The sequence below is a fragment of the Gordionus sp. m RMFG-2023 genome, chromosome 5 (assembly GCF_954871325.1).
Source record: "Gordionus sp. m RMFG-2023 chromosome 5, tfGorSpeb1-WG-v2, whole genome shotgun sequence".
Classification (NCBI taxonomy): domain Eukaryota; kingdom Metazoa; phylum Nematomorpha; class Gordioida; order Chordodea; family Parachordodidae; genus Gordionus; species Gordionus sp. m RMFG-2023.
The window spans coordinates 2,227,829-2,244,880 of record NC_088779.1 but is presented as its reverse complement, the minus strand read 5'-3'; the positions used below and the strand labels follow the sequence as shown (position 1 = coordinate 2,244,880).

The window sequence follows — 17,052 nt, the reverse complement described above, 5'->3', positions numbered from 1 at the left end:
ATTATAAAATGACTCAAAAGTTGGCAAAATTGTTCTACAATTTATATAAGATAGGTATTCCTAAACATGCTAGAAATATATTTCCGGTCAAAATTAGACCTTTGAATTTTAAAAAAAACGCTTGCCGCGAACATATATATATATATATATTAGCGTGAGATTAAAGTGAGAATAGGGGTGAGACGTGAGAATGCACGAGTGACTCAAGATTCGGTCTGGCAACCTGGTTTGGGACATTCCCCATTCTGGCCTAATCCAATTCTTCTTTTTCTTCCTCCAAATTTACATAATTTAGAACAATATTTATAAAAGCTTCTTTTTTTTGTCAAATACCAAACATATTTAAGGGCAAAATGCTTTTTGAGTTTAAGTAAAAGTATTTCATTTTCAATAGTAAGCAGCTTCAATCTAAAAAACATTTAAAAGTAAAATACCTTTTAAATACAAAATGATAATATATATTTTTTATTTTGGAATATTTTTTAAAAATGGTTATAATCATTTTTGGGCAATTCATTATAGTTGAGCATGGGTTGTTAGATATGATGCTTTTTTAAATATATTTTAATATTTATTTTAATTTTCTCATTACTTGTTCAATCTCCTTTTTTATATCTGAATTAAAAAAATCTTTATAAAATACAATACCTCGCTTCCCTATAGTGCTCCTGTGGAGCACTTATTTAGTATTGCAAAACAGGTCTTAGAGGAGAGGCGTTTGTTAGATTCTAATTTAGAAAATATATTACTTTTAATGGGTAATATAAGATTATAAATGTTTTGATAGATCATTTAATATAAATAAAACCTTTTGATAAAAAATATGATTTTGTTTCGTGTACCTTCTAAAAAAATGAAAATCAAAGGAGCGGTTATGGAATGTCGCTCCATTACTTGGAGCGGGAGCTAGCTCCTTTTAAAATGTAGTAACGGGAGCTAGCTACTTTTATAAAGGAGCTTTAACAACTGTGCTTAGTATTGTAAGAATATGAATGCTATTATTAATAGTACCTCCTAAACCTAGACATTTCGCCAAGTCCATACCTTTGTGCCATCTATGACCACAATCTTTAGGTTCGCGTAATAGTTTTCTGACTAATATATATATAATATTAGACTCTATAATTAAGTTTACAAGGTTGCATTGCACATTATGATTATTATAGCTCTATTAACCCTTAATCAACCATACCCTTCATAATCATCCTATCTTATATTATTAAATCATAATGGTACTGAAAAAATGTGTTAGATATTTTAAAAACATTTATGGGTCAACCGGGGCTTACATGCAAGTTAAGATTGGTGAAGCATTACGCTTGGTGGTCTAATATGGATTACGGTCGAAATGGGATAAAAGGTTGTGCTGTCAAATCGTCCCGAAATTGGAGAGACTCCACTTTTTCATATAATATATTACTACAAAATTTTGAATTAGTACATCTCGACATGGGCCAAATGATGGACAATACAGGTTGATGATTATAGACAATCCACTAATTGGTTAAGGTTGAGACAATTTAATCAACTACGTCAGTGACGATAATTAGGAAATTAATACATTCATGAGGTCTTCCATAGATTTTAGTAAGTGACAGCGGGAGACTATTTTTATCTAAAGAGTTTAAAGACTTCTGCAATAGCTGCTAAAGTCTAATTATTCCTCACTTATCAGAGAAACTGATTACACTGCCCACTCAACTACGATCAGATCTGATGAAGAGACATTATATAGTTTCCTATTTTTATCATTTATATAAATTAAAAAGACTATATTTTTTTGAAGCTCGTGAATTCGTCCCCTTAAATTTTTCATTTATGATTGTAATTTTTTAAAACTCCTTAAAAATAATTTATCGTCGCTAAATGCTTAAACAAGATTCTAAATCGATTTTTATAAATCTTACTTTTTTTAAGCTTGCCAATTGATATCCATGCTCGATATCAGCGTCTACATGACAGGATTTTCACTGGATGCAAACCCCCTTCAAAAACCTTTGCCTACCCCCCTAAAAAAAACGCCGCCTTCGGCGGCGGTGTCACTTTCTCATTATTTTCACCTATTTATTTAATGATACTCTTTTCAGAGAATTTATAAAGGATAACTTAAATTAATCTATTTCTACTAACAACTATCTATATTTTGTGAATATAAAGAATTAATTTTTTAGATAATAAATTCAATTAAAACTTCCATTATTTACAATGAATTATATTATTATGGCATTATGAGCTTGCTAAAATATCTAAACCTTTTAAAATTACATTTAAAAGGATAGTTTATTTGGAAAACAATGTGTATGATTGTTTGCAATATATAGATTTGGTCGATGAATTTGTATTATAATAATACTATAATAAAAGTATTAATTTTTGTAGCAATAAATTTTTTCCTATTTCATCTCAAAATTTAATAGATAACCCCCAAAAAATTTATCCTACCCGCAAAGCAGCTTACCCCCTACCCCCTCAAAAAAATAGGATGCAAACTGTTCCTACCCCCCCCCCCCCCTTTTTCCACTCATGTAGACGCTGGGTATATATTAGATCTGCAGAAGTACAATTTGTATGGCCCGACCCTAGTTTTTTTATCAGGCCCAGCCCTGATTTTGTTAGAAATTTTTAATTTTTATAGCTAATAATGGCAATTTAAATATTTGGATTTGGCTCCGGTAGGCCCGGCCCGGGTATTTAAAAAAAAATCTTTTTGGGTCCGGCACGGGTATATTGAGAAAAATTAAATGGCCCGGCCAGTCTTTGATTTATTTAGAAAAACTCGAGATGGAACAATATGATAAAGATTACCAAAATTAAAGTAGACTGTTGCACTCTCTGTCACAGAATATGGTGGGACATAAATAAATATTTAAAAATAAAACTTGTTTTTAATGAAATTGAATGCGGTAATCTTTTCGAATTAAGCGTTCAGTAGAAAATACATTTTCTCCAATGTATTTTCCGCCTATGTCATTTAAACTCATTCATCTGTTTCAAACACATTTTAACTATTTTTAGACAAGCATCTAAAAACTAGATAAGAAACAAATTTATAAATTTTCACAGTGTCATTTGAACATGCTTTGTAAAGATTGTTTTTTTGGTTTATTTTATTTTTCCTAAAGTTTTTTCTTAAAAAATAATCAACTATAAGTATTAGCATTCAATAGGGAATTCTAGTGTTATTAAACGACTCAGATTCGAGCCGATTTTTAAAAATGGCTAACACCATATTTTAGCTAGAAAAATGTTGCCTAAGCAACGAAATTTCGTTAATAGAGATACTCAAACCTTTGTGCCACCTATGAGCAAAAACTTTAAGTCTTGCATAATATTTTTTTGGATGAAACATTTAGCTAGCAGTTTTTAAAAATCGGCTCAAAATGAGCCAGTTTAGCGACACTAGGGAATTTTTTTAGTCATAAATAACTAACTTTATATATATATATGATAGTTATCTTAACTATTTTTTTTAAAGAATTTTGGCGTGGTGGAAGTTTAACATTTTCTACACTATATTTAGGTGAATTTTTGTACGCTAAGTGTACGAGTTAGAATTACATATCTTTCAATAGTTATTCTCTTTCCAGAATAATACTAAAATTTGATATTATCGAAAATAAAATAAAACTAGCTTTAAACTTAAAAAAATATACATTACTATAAAATTATCATATTTAGAGCCAATATTTATTATATCGTAATTTAAAATTTCCCCCCAAAAAACAAATACTTTCAAAAAAAGATGATAGCGTCGTCAATATATCGCTTATTTAATTAAAATAAGCGACGCACTGTTAGCTATAGCTAGCTAATTTTACGCGTTACAACCTTAGCTTAATGCTGCAGTTCAAAGTGGAGACGGAAGCGTTTTTTTTACATCCGTTCCGTCAGAAAGTCAATCACATTAAAGATGATATATATATATATTGATTTTCATTTTTAAAAAATTATAAGTAACAGTTATAACGCTCAATAAAATTTGCCGGATCAAAAAGTCAAAATGTTTTGACTTCAAAATTTGCCGGATCCGTTTTTAAGACGGAAGGTATCGGAACGGACGCACTTTGAACATATATAATCATTTTTCCTGAGATTGACCTTTGACGGAACGGATGTAAAAAAATGGATCTGTCTCCATTTTGAATGCAGCCTAAATCATACATTAGGCATCATAGAGCACCTAGCAAATAATTTTGATGATTTCTTATTATTCACAAATCGATATAAATTAATCTTAATATATAAATAGTGTGTTATAAAAGTTGGTGATTTTTTTTTATCTTTCGACAAATGATTTTATATTATAATTTATGTGAAAAATTTGTTAATGATTGGATAAGAAAATTGTAATATTTATATAAAAAAAATATATAATATAAATTACAAAAATTTTTATAATTTTTGAATAAATATCGAAAGCAAATCTAATTTGTGGGTTCGAGTCGTGAGGGGAAAAATAATGTGGGCGTTTTTTCGTTTATCAGCCATTCATAACCATCTTTATGAAATCTATTGATAAAAAATAAAAATATATAAATTACCATAGGTATTATTAGTCTTTGGAAGAAATTTCTTTTTATTAAGAATGTTATATTATTCTTACACATCAATTATATATCAAAACTGATAATTTACGTATCAAAATTTATACCTTACAAATAAAAAAAGCTATTTTAAAATTTAAGTCATTAAACATATTTAAAACTGGTCCACTTTAACCCTGTATTGCGTGAACCGATTTACAACTTAGTAAACTTCCAATTAAAATTCCTTTTACCGCGTTTCTAAAAGATAATTTTGAAGTGTGTATTCATTAAAGTTAAAAATATATCAAATCAAATTTTTTTTTTAAAAATTTGATTATAATAAATGATATAGATTTGTGCAATCTAGTCATTATAAAATATAAATAATATTGAATTTGATATAAAAATCAGTAAAACATTAACGTAAAACGAAGAGCCACATTCACATTTTACACAACTAATTTTAGTAGAAAATTTAACGTAGCGGTATTTTGCACCCAGCTTTCTTTTCATTATACTTTGGCCAGTGTGCCGTTAGATTCCGCTTTAGTTCCATTCGAGGAATGGCATACGTATTGTTTCCTTGTCTAAATTTTTTTTCCAGAAACCCAATATCCAGTAATGTAGTCTACCATTTTTTGTAAATCGTATTAAATTTTACGCCACTCATATTTTAAAATCTAAAAAAAATAAAAATAAATTCCTCCTTCGATGTGCCACTGAGCGCGTGATTAAATATTTAAATAATTTATTTATCTTCTTCTCCTTCTAATGACCATTTCCGGTTTACCCAGGTTAACCCATTTCCCCTCCGATTTTCTTTTCCATTTATGACATATTTGTAAAATTCATTTTTCTCATATCCGCCGCTCATCTTACGCTTTTCTTGAGGGTTTGGTCCTACTACTTCCACCATGGTGAATCTTCTTACCCAGTCATCTTTCGTCTCACGTTCCACACGCCAAAACCATCTTTGTCTATTTCTCCTCATTACCACGCCAATCATTTTACCCAGTCATCTTTCGTCTCACGTTCCACATGCCAAAATCATCTTAGTCTATTTCTTCTCATTACCACGCCAATCACTTCTGTTCCCATTCTTGCTCGCATTCATCTAATCATCCTCATCTCTGTTCTTTCGAATTTGGCTTCGTGGGCAACCTTGATTGCCCATGTTTCGTCGCCATAAACAAAACAACTTCTCAGACAACTTAGGTAATTTTAAGCTCAGATTTAATTTTATGGAAGTTTTATGTAAAATATAATTTGATTAGCTATAATCTTTTTCATTGCGTTGCTGATAAATTTGTTTTTTGTAAAACATGTAGTCAAGTAAAATTATCATAATAATGACACTTTTTAAACATAATGTGGATTAAAGGGAATAAAATGAATATAGGCGTTTATAATTGAATACAAGTCAAACGAGTATTCAAGTGAGCGCTATGCAATACAGGTTTATAAAAATTTCTTTTTTTGTTGAAAACAAAATTAAGATTTTGTGATTTATGGAGTTTAAATAAAAAACCTTCGTAAACGACGTTTCCGTTGGGATCTTCTTGACCGGATATCAATTGCTCCACTTCCTCTTCCGATAATCTCTCACCTGTAAGTAACCAGTATTTTTTTTGGTTTAAAATTTCAAGTAAATAACAAATTAAGATCGTATAGTCTGATCTGAACTAAGAAGGCAGACTGAACTAGACCCGTCCAAAAAATATAGGCCTGTTGATATATGACCGGACCATCAAAACATGGCTTATAAAACAATATGTTTTTAAAATATCCGGATTTTTTTTTATTAATTTGTGATTTAATCACGAAAAATGATTTTTATGCATAAAAATCACAAAATATTTACATATTCTCATAAAAATCATTTTAAAAATCTAATTTTGAAAAGCATTTCAAACTTGGATGTGTAATAAATTTTAAAATCATATGTATTTTTTTAAATCATTGTGTCATTAGTTATTTTTTCTTTTTTATATATGTCCAGTTTTATTTTTTAATATAATTTGTGTTTTCTTTTAGTTTGTTAATTTTTTTTGGCATTTTCTTTCTACAAGAATTTTTTTAATTTCGTTTATAATATATTATATTGTAATAATATAATACATGTTGTAAATTGGATAACGTGATTTTATATATATATTATTTATAATCAGTTAGCCTTTTTTTTATAGTAAAGAATCGTTTTTAAAATCTTATATTTAAATTAAATTCTTTATATTGAGCTAAATTCCCACTAATTCCTATAAATTCTAACATACATGTCAAGCTAACAATCATACCAGATTCATAATAAGTGTCAGTTGTAGGGGAGATTATCTCGGATAAAGCTGGCACAAACGCAAATTATATTTATTACGCGCCTTTTATTTTCCCTATAAAAATGACTGAAATTTTATGATTACAGGATATTCTATATTCTCTTCAAAAAATATATTTCTAAAAGAATTCATGATTTCTATAATTTCTAAAAAATTTGTTCGATTTTACAATTTTCACCTGCAAAAAAAAAGTGCTAAGGATAACTAAATTTTTGTATTAAATTTATATTAATCTCGTTAAACGGGGTTTTTTTTAAAAAAAAAAACTATCCTGCCAGCCATCTATTCTAACAGTCAGCATAAATTGAACGTTTCAAAACGCAATTTCCGCGTTTTGAAAAGGCGGCGTTCGTTTAAATTGGACGGCATTTTTTTTTGTTTTAAATTTAGACGTTTTTATAAAAAAAATAAAAAATGAACGCTTCACTTTAAACATAACTGCGTTTACGCCTTTTTATTTGCGTTTTGAAACATTGCGTTGGAACGTTCCATTTGTGAGTACTATTATTCAGTTGCTGAATAAGAGACTAACACGGACATTTCTCCTCCACTTATAAGAAAAAGGAACAGTGCTTTTGTCAACCCCCCCTTCTAAAATGGTTTATAAAATTCATTTAAAAGGATCAAATTAAACCACATGGGCCAGGTTAGATTTTTCTAAAAGCCGGACCGGACCTAAAAAAGTGCGGGAGATCTCTGATATTAAAAAACATTGCTAAATCCCCACCTCCAATTATATATATATGTTTTTTGTTTTAAAAAATTAACAACTAACCAATCGTGGTTAGAAGATGTCTCAATTCAGCGCTGCTCATGGAACCGTTGTTATCCTTGTCGAAGACTCTCAAGCCCTCTATGAAATCTTGGATGGATGGTGGTTGAGAGTTCTTCATGAAGTTGAGCAAGATGGGGAGGAAAACGTCGAAGGATAATCTTTCGTCTATTTCGATCAATTAACGATATAATAAGTATATATAATATATTTTTTTGGCACTTGTCAATAAAACAAATAAGATTTTTCTCTAAATAATCTGGAATTTATAAAAATTCAAATATTAATAATTTGTTTTTTATTGTCTCCATTTATATTTCATCATAATAAAACAAATATATTTCTAAACTGTTAGGTTATATACCTAAAATCGAATTATTCGCTATTCGATTCGTATTTTACGAATGACCGAAATCTATTATTTGTATTAGGGGTGTATGGATATATTTATCGGATTTGATCCGGCCGATATTTCGTCTTTTTAAAAAATATCGGTTATCGGCCAAATAGTACAAAATTATCCGATCCGATCTGATAGACTTAACTAAAAAAATTTTTTTAAAATTATTATTTAAATTTCATAAAAAATTTGTTTTAATAACTTATTTATGTACAAATAAATTAATGTTATACAATATAAATATATCGATATTTCAATAAATAAAAATTATTTTATATACATTTTGATATTCTTGAATAATATGATCTATAAATTGATCATTAATAAAATATTTAAATGACTTATCGTTATAATTAATAGTTAAATTATAGATGTATAAAACTATTAAAAAAGTATACACGATATGTTAAAAATTAAAGCGAAGAAAGAAAGAAAGAAAGATTAGTATGTTTAGAGAATGCAAAAAATCAGATATAATATTGGATCGGAAATGTGTCAATATCAATTTAGTATCGTCCATATAGGATAGGCCTTCAAAAAGTGGTATGGGTTAAAGGTCTGCATTAGGCGGAGTTAGTGAAATTGAAACAATGGGCGGGCGGGTTAAGGAAATTTAAAATTTTTGTTCAAAAACAAACTAAAAAAAATATAATTGTTTATATGTTCTATAACAATATTTCATTTTTTATTGTACCAATCGTTTTTTTTTTTTAGTGAAGAACATTTACTTAACTATATTATGTAATAAACACAACAACAATAAAACTTTTTCTTAGAATAAATGAACATTTTTGTCTATTAAAAATTTCCTTATATGGGAATGTAATAAAACTTTTCTAGCGCTTCTTCCGAACGCGTGATTAGCATTGCTGGAACGGGATTAGCATTGCTGGAAGATTTTTAGAACAAGGAATAACGTGTTTGAATACAGAAAATGTCGATTCATTATTATTTTTGCATTATGATTACATACAATTTCTACTTTATATTTATATTTTTTTTTCATAAATATTCAATTTGATCAAATAAATTATCCATAATTTGCAATGATTATTTTTATGCTTAAAATTAATTTCCTAAATTATAAACTTTTTGTAGAGGTGCAATGCTGAAATATTTTTTATAAGATGCTTAAAAAAATGAAAGAATGACCATAATTAAATTTTATAAGCGGGCGTGGGTCAAAAATTTTAGACTAATGGGCGGACAGGTAAGGAATTTAGACAAATGGGCGGACAGGTAAGGAATTTAGACAAATGGGCGGACAGGTAAGGAATTTAGACAAATGGGCGGACAGGTAAGGAATTTAGACAAATGGGCGGACAGGTAAGGAATTTAGACAAATGGGCGGACAGGTAAGGAATTTAGACAAATGGGCGGACAGGTAAGGAATTTAGACAAATGGGCGGGGCGGGCGGGTATATATTTTTTTTAAAAACTATGGGTGGGCTGGGCGGGCGGGTTAAATTTTTTAAAAGATTGGATGGGCGGGCTTTTGGTCCAAAAACTCGCCCAATGCAGACCTCTAGTAAGGGTACACCCTAATTGGTATAATTCAAAATTATCCAAAATATTCCTATATATCTTGTGATCATTCCTAATTATTTAATTTGTTCCTCTATCAAAAAATTATTTCCCCATATTTTACAAATCATCTTTTAAAGAACTTGATCTTCATTTCGAATAATCTATTCAATGAATCGAATCAAATATCGATTAAATTATCCGTACGAATATCGAATTATTTTATTCGAGAACATGAATCGAATACCAATAATTCAATTATTTTATAAGTATTTTACAATACTTGAGTATTGATTATGTGATTCATTTGTGCAATATATTTCTTATTTTACAAAGCATGAATTATTTGGCATATAAATGTCGTTGTTAAAGAATCATTACATACCCACTCTGTTAAAAATGCTAATTTAAAAAAATAATAAATTTAAACCAATTTTTTTTATTAATGATACTATTCCATTTACATAAAAAATAAATTCGATTTTATTGCATATAAGGCTAAATTATACCATCATATTGAAAATTATAGAAGCTTATTTTTTAAATCGCTCTCTCGTAAAATTAAACAAGTAGAGATAGAATAATCTAATTCTCAGGTGACGATATAGACAATATAAGATCCAGTACCAATCTGGATTGGGCTTGGATTTGAACTGGCTAATTATAATCTATAGAACTATATTGTTTATAGTAGTGATAAAATTTTGTCCCTAAAAGGCCAACCCAAAATAAAAATTACTTGCCCACCCTGCCCAACTTGAATTTATTTATATATAGAAAAATTTAATATTTTTTTTTTCCACTGTAAAAAAAATATTCTACAAATATAAATATTAGTGCCTTGCTTCATGCTAGAAGTTTTAAAATATATAAATTTATTTGACATAATTTTCATCCAGGCCAGGCCCAAATTTAAAAAAAATAAATATTATACCCAATCTGTCTAAAATTATTTTTAAAAAATAGACTCGTTAATTGCAGATTTTTAATTTATAGACCATTTAATGTTTATTTATTTTAAAAAAATACTATAAATTGCTATGTTTAAGGCACATAAATTTATAATTACCAAGTTTTATAGAAACAATTTTAAAATGTATTTTTAAAACAATAGAATAATTAAATTTAATTTATCAAAAATATTATAAAAAAAACATTTAAATGTATTAATCATTTATGGAATGTGATAAGTATAACATAAATTAGAAATCACATAGTTATTATCAAATTTTTTCAAATTATATATAAGTTAGGATGTGTCCTGGTTGATTTATAAAGAGCTGGCTATACAGTTTCAACAATACAGCCTAAAAAGTGTGAAAAAAATATAAAAGTAACAATAGTACTTAAGGACTTAAAACAAACCATAGGGTGTCCTAATTCAAAAGCTGTTAAAGCTATGCCAGATATGAGAATTAAAAATAAGTCAAACCAAGACACACTCTTAGGCCATGTCCAAACTTGAACACTACCTATTACTAAATAGCTGGTTATTTAGCAAGCTATTTAGCTTTGAATAAACAGCCTAAATGGTAAAAACAACAAAACAATGTTATTAAAAACTTATAACAAACCAAAATAGGTTATAAATTTCTTGTTACTATTTATGAATTTTACAAAAAAAAATAACCAAACTTGTTAGTTTTTGGAATATAACAATAAAAGTAATCAGTTACTTTTATAAAATATGAATTAATATTCCATTATTATCTTTATTTATGATAAACACATTTAAAATAGTTCTTTCTTAAATATAATGTTTCATTAATATTAATCAATCTTGTATAAAACATTTTTGAACTAGCATGCCCATCAAACACCAATTTAAAATTTTTAAAGCCAGATAAAATATTATTAACCCAATTTTTTTTAGAAAATAAAAATTAACTTTTAACATTAGTAATAAATACTTTGTCAAATATATATATAAGAGAAGAGAAGAAAATATGATGATAAGAATATATATGATCTAACCATGATTTTCTAATGGAGCATGTTTTTTTACATCTAATTCAGTAGGGTTTTGACCCATTGCCCTCAAAACATCTCCAAACTGCGAATAAAATATTTTTCCATCTCCCTTGGTGTCAAATATATTAAAAGTCTCATGTAATTCTATATGATTACATTAAAATGTAGAAAAAACCCGATATAATTAATAAAGTGTAAATATAAAATATACCACTAATTTGTTCTTCTGTAACTGAAACCATGATTAGGATAGATGAAAATGTACAAATATCTAATCGAATAACCGATAGTTTTCGACAGATAAAATCTCAACACATTATTGCTTTATAACAAGAAATTAAAAATAAGTTCCAAATGTAGGGATAGGCTAGTTTTATCTTTATATAAATTAAAATAACCTTCTAGTATATGATTAATGCCTATTAATGATAAGTAAATAATATTAATTTAACGTCCATTATTTTGCAAATAGATTTATAGATATATATTTAAGATATTAAAGATTATATAATATGATATTTTATTTCATATTATTAATAAATAGATATTATTATTTTATTCTTAAAAATGTAATTTTTTTTTTCTTGTGGTGCTCAATCTTACTAATCTTAATTTCCGTGGGTGATGAAGACCATCAATTCTTTCCAAATTGTAGATATTCCGGAAGATGGTAATATAGATACTTGTCCTTATGATTAAAAAAAAATCTTATTTAAATGATTATAACAAGGCAGACAATGAAGGACCTTCCTTTAAATTAAATTTAAATAATATATAATTTTTTAGTTCAAATCTCCGTTAAATCTCGTGTCGTAACAGTTAAAGGTCCTAGGGGACAATTGGTTAAAGATTTTACCCATGCCCAAGTTTCCATCTACAAAGTGGGAAAAAATAAGATTAAAGTTGAAAAATGGTTTGGTAATAAAAGACAATTGGCACTGATTCGCACCATATGTAGCCATATCAAGAATATGATTAAGGGTGTTATTGATGTAAGTTCTACATTAATTTATATATGGTATAAACTTTAAATATAAGGGATTTCGTTATAAAATGCGATCAGTATATGCACATTTCCCTATCAATATTAACATGGTAGAAAACAATACTATTGTAGAAGTAAGAAACTTTTTAGGCGAAAAATACATTAGGCAAGTGAAATTGCCAGACACTGTTGCATGTATTGCTTCAACCAAACAAAAAGACGAGATTATTATTGATGGTATAGATATTCAAAAAGTTTCACAAACAGGTAATTTCAATTTATTTAACAGTTTTATATGCAATTTTATTATTTAGCTGCACTTATTCAACAATGTACATCTGTCAAAAAGAAGGATATAAGAAAATTTCTAGATGGTATTTATGTTTCTGAAAAAACAACTATTTCTCACGATAAATAGAATTTTTTTTATTTGTTTAAAATATTTAATATCAATAAAATTTTATAAATAGTATATTGTATTGAGTCTTTATTGATAATTTAATATAGTACTCCACTTCATTAATTTACCTATCTAAATTTCTAACTATATCTTATTAATTTGTGCTAAAATCTAATTAGAATTTAATTTTTATGAATTATTAGGGAGATATGAGTTTTAAAAATTATCATCTTATTCATAGATATCTGATACTATGCTAATATCACCAAAATGTTTTCCCATGTTGTTATTTTATTTGTTTTAAAAATTAACTGTTTATTTAAAAAAGAATTATATCATAGTTTAATTTATGTATATATAAATATATAGCCTTTCTAAGATTTATAGTTGTAATAGGTTTAGGGTAAGATTTATTTAAATCCATGAGATATTATTTTTTCTAATGGAAGTTGTAGCAGAAATTTAGAAAACTAATTAGCCATAAGTTGATCTACAAATAGATATATTATGTAGATACAAAACTGCTGGTTTTTGATCTCACTCAAAAATAGTTGACATCCAAAGTAAGGAAATTTTAGAAAGATTGTTCTTAAAAATTAGAATTTCTCATCAAATATGGTTGTATGAGATTTCTGCTAGTGTGAAGCAAGTGTCTATCAGTGAAAATTACTCAATATTCTTTCTATAAGAAAAGAAAATCATAAAAGTTATCTGCATCATACTATTTTATAGTCTAAGAAAAAACTTTTTTAAACATTTCAAATAATAAAAAATTAATTTTGAAATACATAATTACAAAAGGTCAATGAACAGGATATTCAGTGGCAAATCAAAATTTGATATAAGCTTTAAGTTGGTATTATATGAAAGTTATAAAAATCCAAGCAAAAAGCTCATATTTTATCATTAAGTTTCCAGATAATTTAATAGTATGTGATTGCTTGAATGAAAAGGTAGGATGTATTTTCTTTAATATAATAAATGTGGTTAAATATCAAGATACTTATGAAGTACTGAGCCCGTCAATTGAATTATTATTTCATGAGAGAAATTACATCTTCAGCAAGATGGAGCTTTCTGTCTACCACTAAATTTTCAACCTTGTAAGTAGTGATCTGCATCGGGCAAAAAAAGTTTTGCCGGCCTGAACCTGAATTTTTTTTAAAAAGATGCTGGCCTGAACCCGAATTTTTTTTAAAAATAATTTACTGGCTCAGCCCGGTTTGAATTTATTTAAATATAAAAATTAATTTTTATAATTACTTAAAATAAAAGACATGTTATATGTTATTTTCAATAAATAAAAAATTCAACTATAAAATTGATAAATTTAGATATATTTAAAAATATAGTCAAAATCTGACCCAGCCCGAATTTTTTTAAAAATATTAGGCCTGGCCAGACCCAAACCTGATTATTTTAAATAACTTTGCAGATTTCTACTTGTAAGTATCATAATATGAATTATCTATTACCGTTCTCTAAATCTTAATAAAAATGTGGAGTTAACTAAACTAGTTTCTTGAAGATTAAATTAGTTGATATGTTAATTAATATCCCCCTAAATATGACATCATGTTTTGAATCTAGAATATTATTACTATTGGTCCACTATATTGAGATTGACACAAAATTTAATTTATAACTTGTCTTATTTTATTTTTTTTGTAAGTTTAAATGACATCAATACAAAATAGTTTTTTAAATGAGCATGTGAATAGATATGTTGATTGATAGATAATAATTAATTTTTGACTTATTTACTTGATATTATTGCCCAAAAGAGAAACAGGAATATTTTGTATTCATCAAGGCTTTAATTTTTTATTATTTTTCTTCCAAATTCCACAGTAAACTTGGTTAAATTGTTTCTCTTACCTTACTCAACTCCTGCTTCCACATCAAATTATGGTAATTATAGCATGACGTTACATATTTGATGATTAAAGAATGATGTTGATAAATGATAAAATATTTAAAAAATTATTGGATACAGGAATGATTTCTATTTTTGAGGCATCCTACTCACAAGTTTCAGATAAAGTAAGGGAGTTTTTTTTAAAATATAAATACCAGAAACCTGCAGGCCTGCCTCAAGTGCATGTGCTGGAGCTGGACCACATTTTAATTTTTTGAAATTACCCAGGCCAGGCCTAAAAATGTAACCTGGACTTGGCTGAAAATTTTTCTTTAAAATAAATCTGGCTGGACAAGTGTCACACTCTGCAGGTCTGATAAATAATGAAGAAGATTAATTATACTTAAAATATTTTAAATGTGATGTTGGAATAATCAATCCACTTTATATAGCAGATGAAAAAACAAAATGGATCATACTCTATTAATTATATTTAATTTAATAAATTACAAATATAAATATATTTATTAATTTTTATATTAACAGAAGATTTTTAAATAAACTAATATGTGGATATTCCTGATGAATATAAATTCTTATCAGTTGTCACTGCAAACTTGACATCCTTTGGAAGCCAGGCTCTTAACCTAATTAAAAAGCTTGAAGGAGCCTTAAGTACCAAATCAGGAGACCCAAGCCAAGGCGTCTACTTATGTCAACGCATAGAAACTCGAATTATAAAATCTAATTTCATATGTTTCATGGGAATGCAGAGTGGTTATTGACCAGTCAAATACCAGTCTGTTAATTGACTACTCAAATTTAATTAAATAGTTTCATAATCATATTCATAATAGTATCCACTTTATTAGGCATATGTAGCAGAGCTTCGAACCCGAATCGCTAAACCGGAACTAACCGTTATAACTTTCTGAACCGTTATAAAGAAATTATATAAAGAGCGAACCGAACTGTTGTAAATATGTTTTAAACCGGTTAATAACGGCTTTCAAAAATAAATAAATTATAAATTATTAACCCAAATTTGAAATTTTAATTTTCCTTGGGGGAGCAATTTAAATTCGTGATTTCTTTTTAAATTAAATTTTTTTTTTTATAATTGAATCGCCATGATCTTCATAATCAATCAATACCAAATTTATTGTTTTACTAATGACGTCATTTTGGTTTACTTTATATACACAATTAATGGAGATTAGGCAAATTTTACTAGTTAATTAGATAAGAAACAATCTTCATGGTTAAACTAAATAAGGAATTAAATATATAAATTAAAAAAGATTTTTCTCTAAGATAAATATATTATGGTTCATGATTAATTTTTTTTTTAAAAAAATCGACTTTAGTGAAACCGGAACGAACCGAAAAAACCGTTAAAAACCGAACCGATATGAATTTCTTAAAAAAACGAAAAAGTTGTAAAAAAAACAATATAGAATTTTGCATGCTTATAACTCTTTTATTTTATAGAATGGATGACCAAACCTATTGTGAAATATATATGTCATAATTTAGCAATTAATATCGGCCAAAAAGGATATAAATAATTTCTATTGTATTTGTTTAAGGGCGTCGCCATTTTTCTTTATAATTTTTTTTCTTCCTTTCTTATAACTATTTATTGCATAATTTTTGGCTACTAAACAGATTGAACTACTAACTTTAAGTAAGAAGCACTGAAGAATGATATAAATTCCATCGTTAGTGAATGTTTCCATAATTCTCCTGGAAAAAAACTTGACCTAAAAACATTTCTTTAGCGTATAAGTAATTTTTTACATATGGCGGTTAACCAAATTAATTACGGAATCTGAATTTAATGATTAAGCATTATATAATAGTAAAAACTGGATGTTTCACTACTACTATAGTTCTTTCTAATTTGGTGAACACCCATTTGTTGTTTATTTATTTATTTCTTTAATAACACTATTATTTTAATAGTGGCAACTAAACTGATTTAAGGCACTTAACTTTACTTACAAGCATTAAAGAATTAAGTTTCATCTATCGCTTCCAATCGTTTCGGCCAACTTCGCGCCTAAATCTCGTGACGTCATAACTTTTATTTATCTCATAGCTACTTTGTTTTTCTCTAAGGCGGTTTAACCAAATTAATAACGGAATTTTAAAGAATATTGATTAAGCACTTACATATTTTGGTGAAAACTAAACGTTCATTCCTTTTTTAGTTTTTGTTTTGCTCCATTATTTGTTAATTCTTCGTAAATTACCTATTCTTATTTTCGGCTACAAAAGTGA

General features: G+C 27.3%; 2 protein-coding genes across 3 annotated transcripts; one reads left to right on the top strand and one right to left on the bottom strand.

Moving 5' to 3' along the window:
• Positions 1-4,241: 4,241 nt before the first annotated feature.
• On the bottom strand, positions 4,242-11,808 carry LOC135929577 (myosin-2 essential light chain-like). 2 transcript variants are annotated; one of them, XM_065466230.1, is made up of 5 exons: positions 11,741-11,782; positions 11,530-11,670; positions 7,635-7,799; positions 6,055-6,132; positions 4,242-4,509 (listed from the first exon to the last, which is right to left on the bottom strand). In XM_065466230.1, exons 1-5 carry the CDS (start codon positions 11,766-11,768, stop codon positions 4,481-4,483), a joined length of 441 nt encoding a protein of 146 aa, XP_065322302.1. In that variant the 5' UTR covers positions 11,769-11,782; the 3' UTR covers positions 4,242-4,480. The 2 variants fall into 2 exon arrangements, with proteins under 2 accessions (XP_065322302.1, XP_065322301.1); XM_065466229.1 differs by having other exon boundaries at positions 4,243-4,509; positions 11,738-11,808.
• A 287-nt stretch (positions 11,809-12,095) lies between these two features.
• LOC135929467 (large ribosomal subunit protein uL6-like) lies at positions 12,096-12,979 on the top strand. The gene is made up of 4 exons (XM_065466069.1): positions 12,096-12,196; positions 12,313-12,518; positions 12,565-12,778; positions 12,826-12,979. Exons 1-4 carry the CDS (start codon positions 12,151-12,153, stop codon positions 12,927-12,929), a joined length of 570 nt encoding a protein of 189 aa, XP_065322141.1. The 5' UTR covers positions 12,096-12,150; the 3' UTR covers positions 12,930-12,979.
• The last annotated feature ends 4,073 nt before the right edge of the window (positions 12,980-17,052 follow it).

Bases quoted from the DNA above. Each gene is read 5' to 3' on its own strand.
- LOC135929467 (XM_065466069.1), top strand. From the start codon at position 12,151: ATGAAGACCATCAATTCTTTCCAAATTGTAGATATTCCGGAAGATG. The intron at 12,519-12,564 runs GTAAGTTCTACA...TTTAAATATAAG, and splicing joins TGATTAAGGGTGTTATTGAT to GGATTTCGTTATAAAATGCG. The intron at 12,779-12,825 runs GTAATTTCAATT...TTTATTATTTAG, and splicing joins TCAAAAAGTTTCACAAACAG to CTGCACTTATTCAACAATGT.
- LOC135929577 (XM_065466229.1), bottom strand. From the start codon at position 11,768: ATGGTTTCAGTTACAGAAGAACAAATTAGTG. The intron at 7,800-11,529 runs GTTAGATCATAT...TGATCGAAATAG, and splicing joins TGCTCCATTAGAAAATCATG to ACGAAAGATTATCCTTCGAC. The intron at 6,133-7,634 runs GTTAGTTGTTAA...GGTTACTTACAG, and splicing joins ACATCTTCTAACCACGATTG to GTGAGAGATTATCGGAAGAG.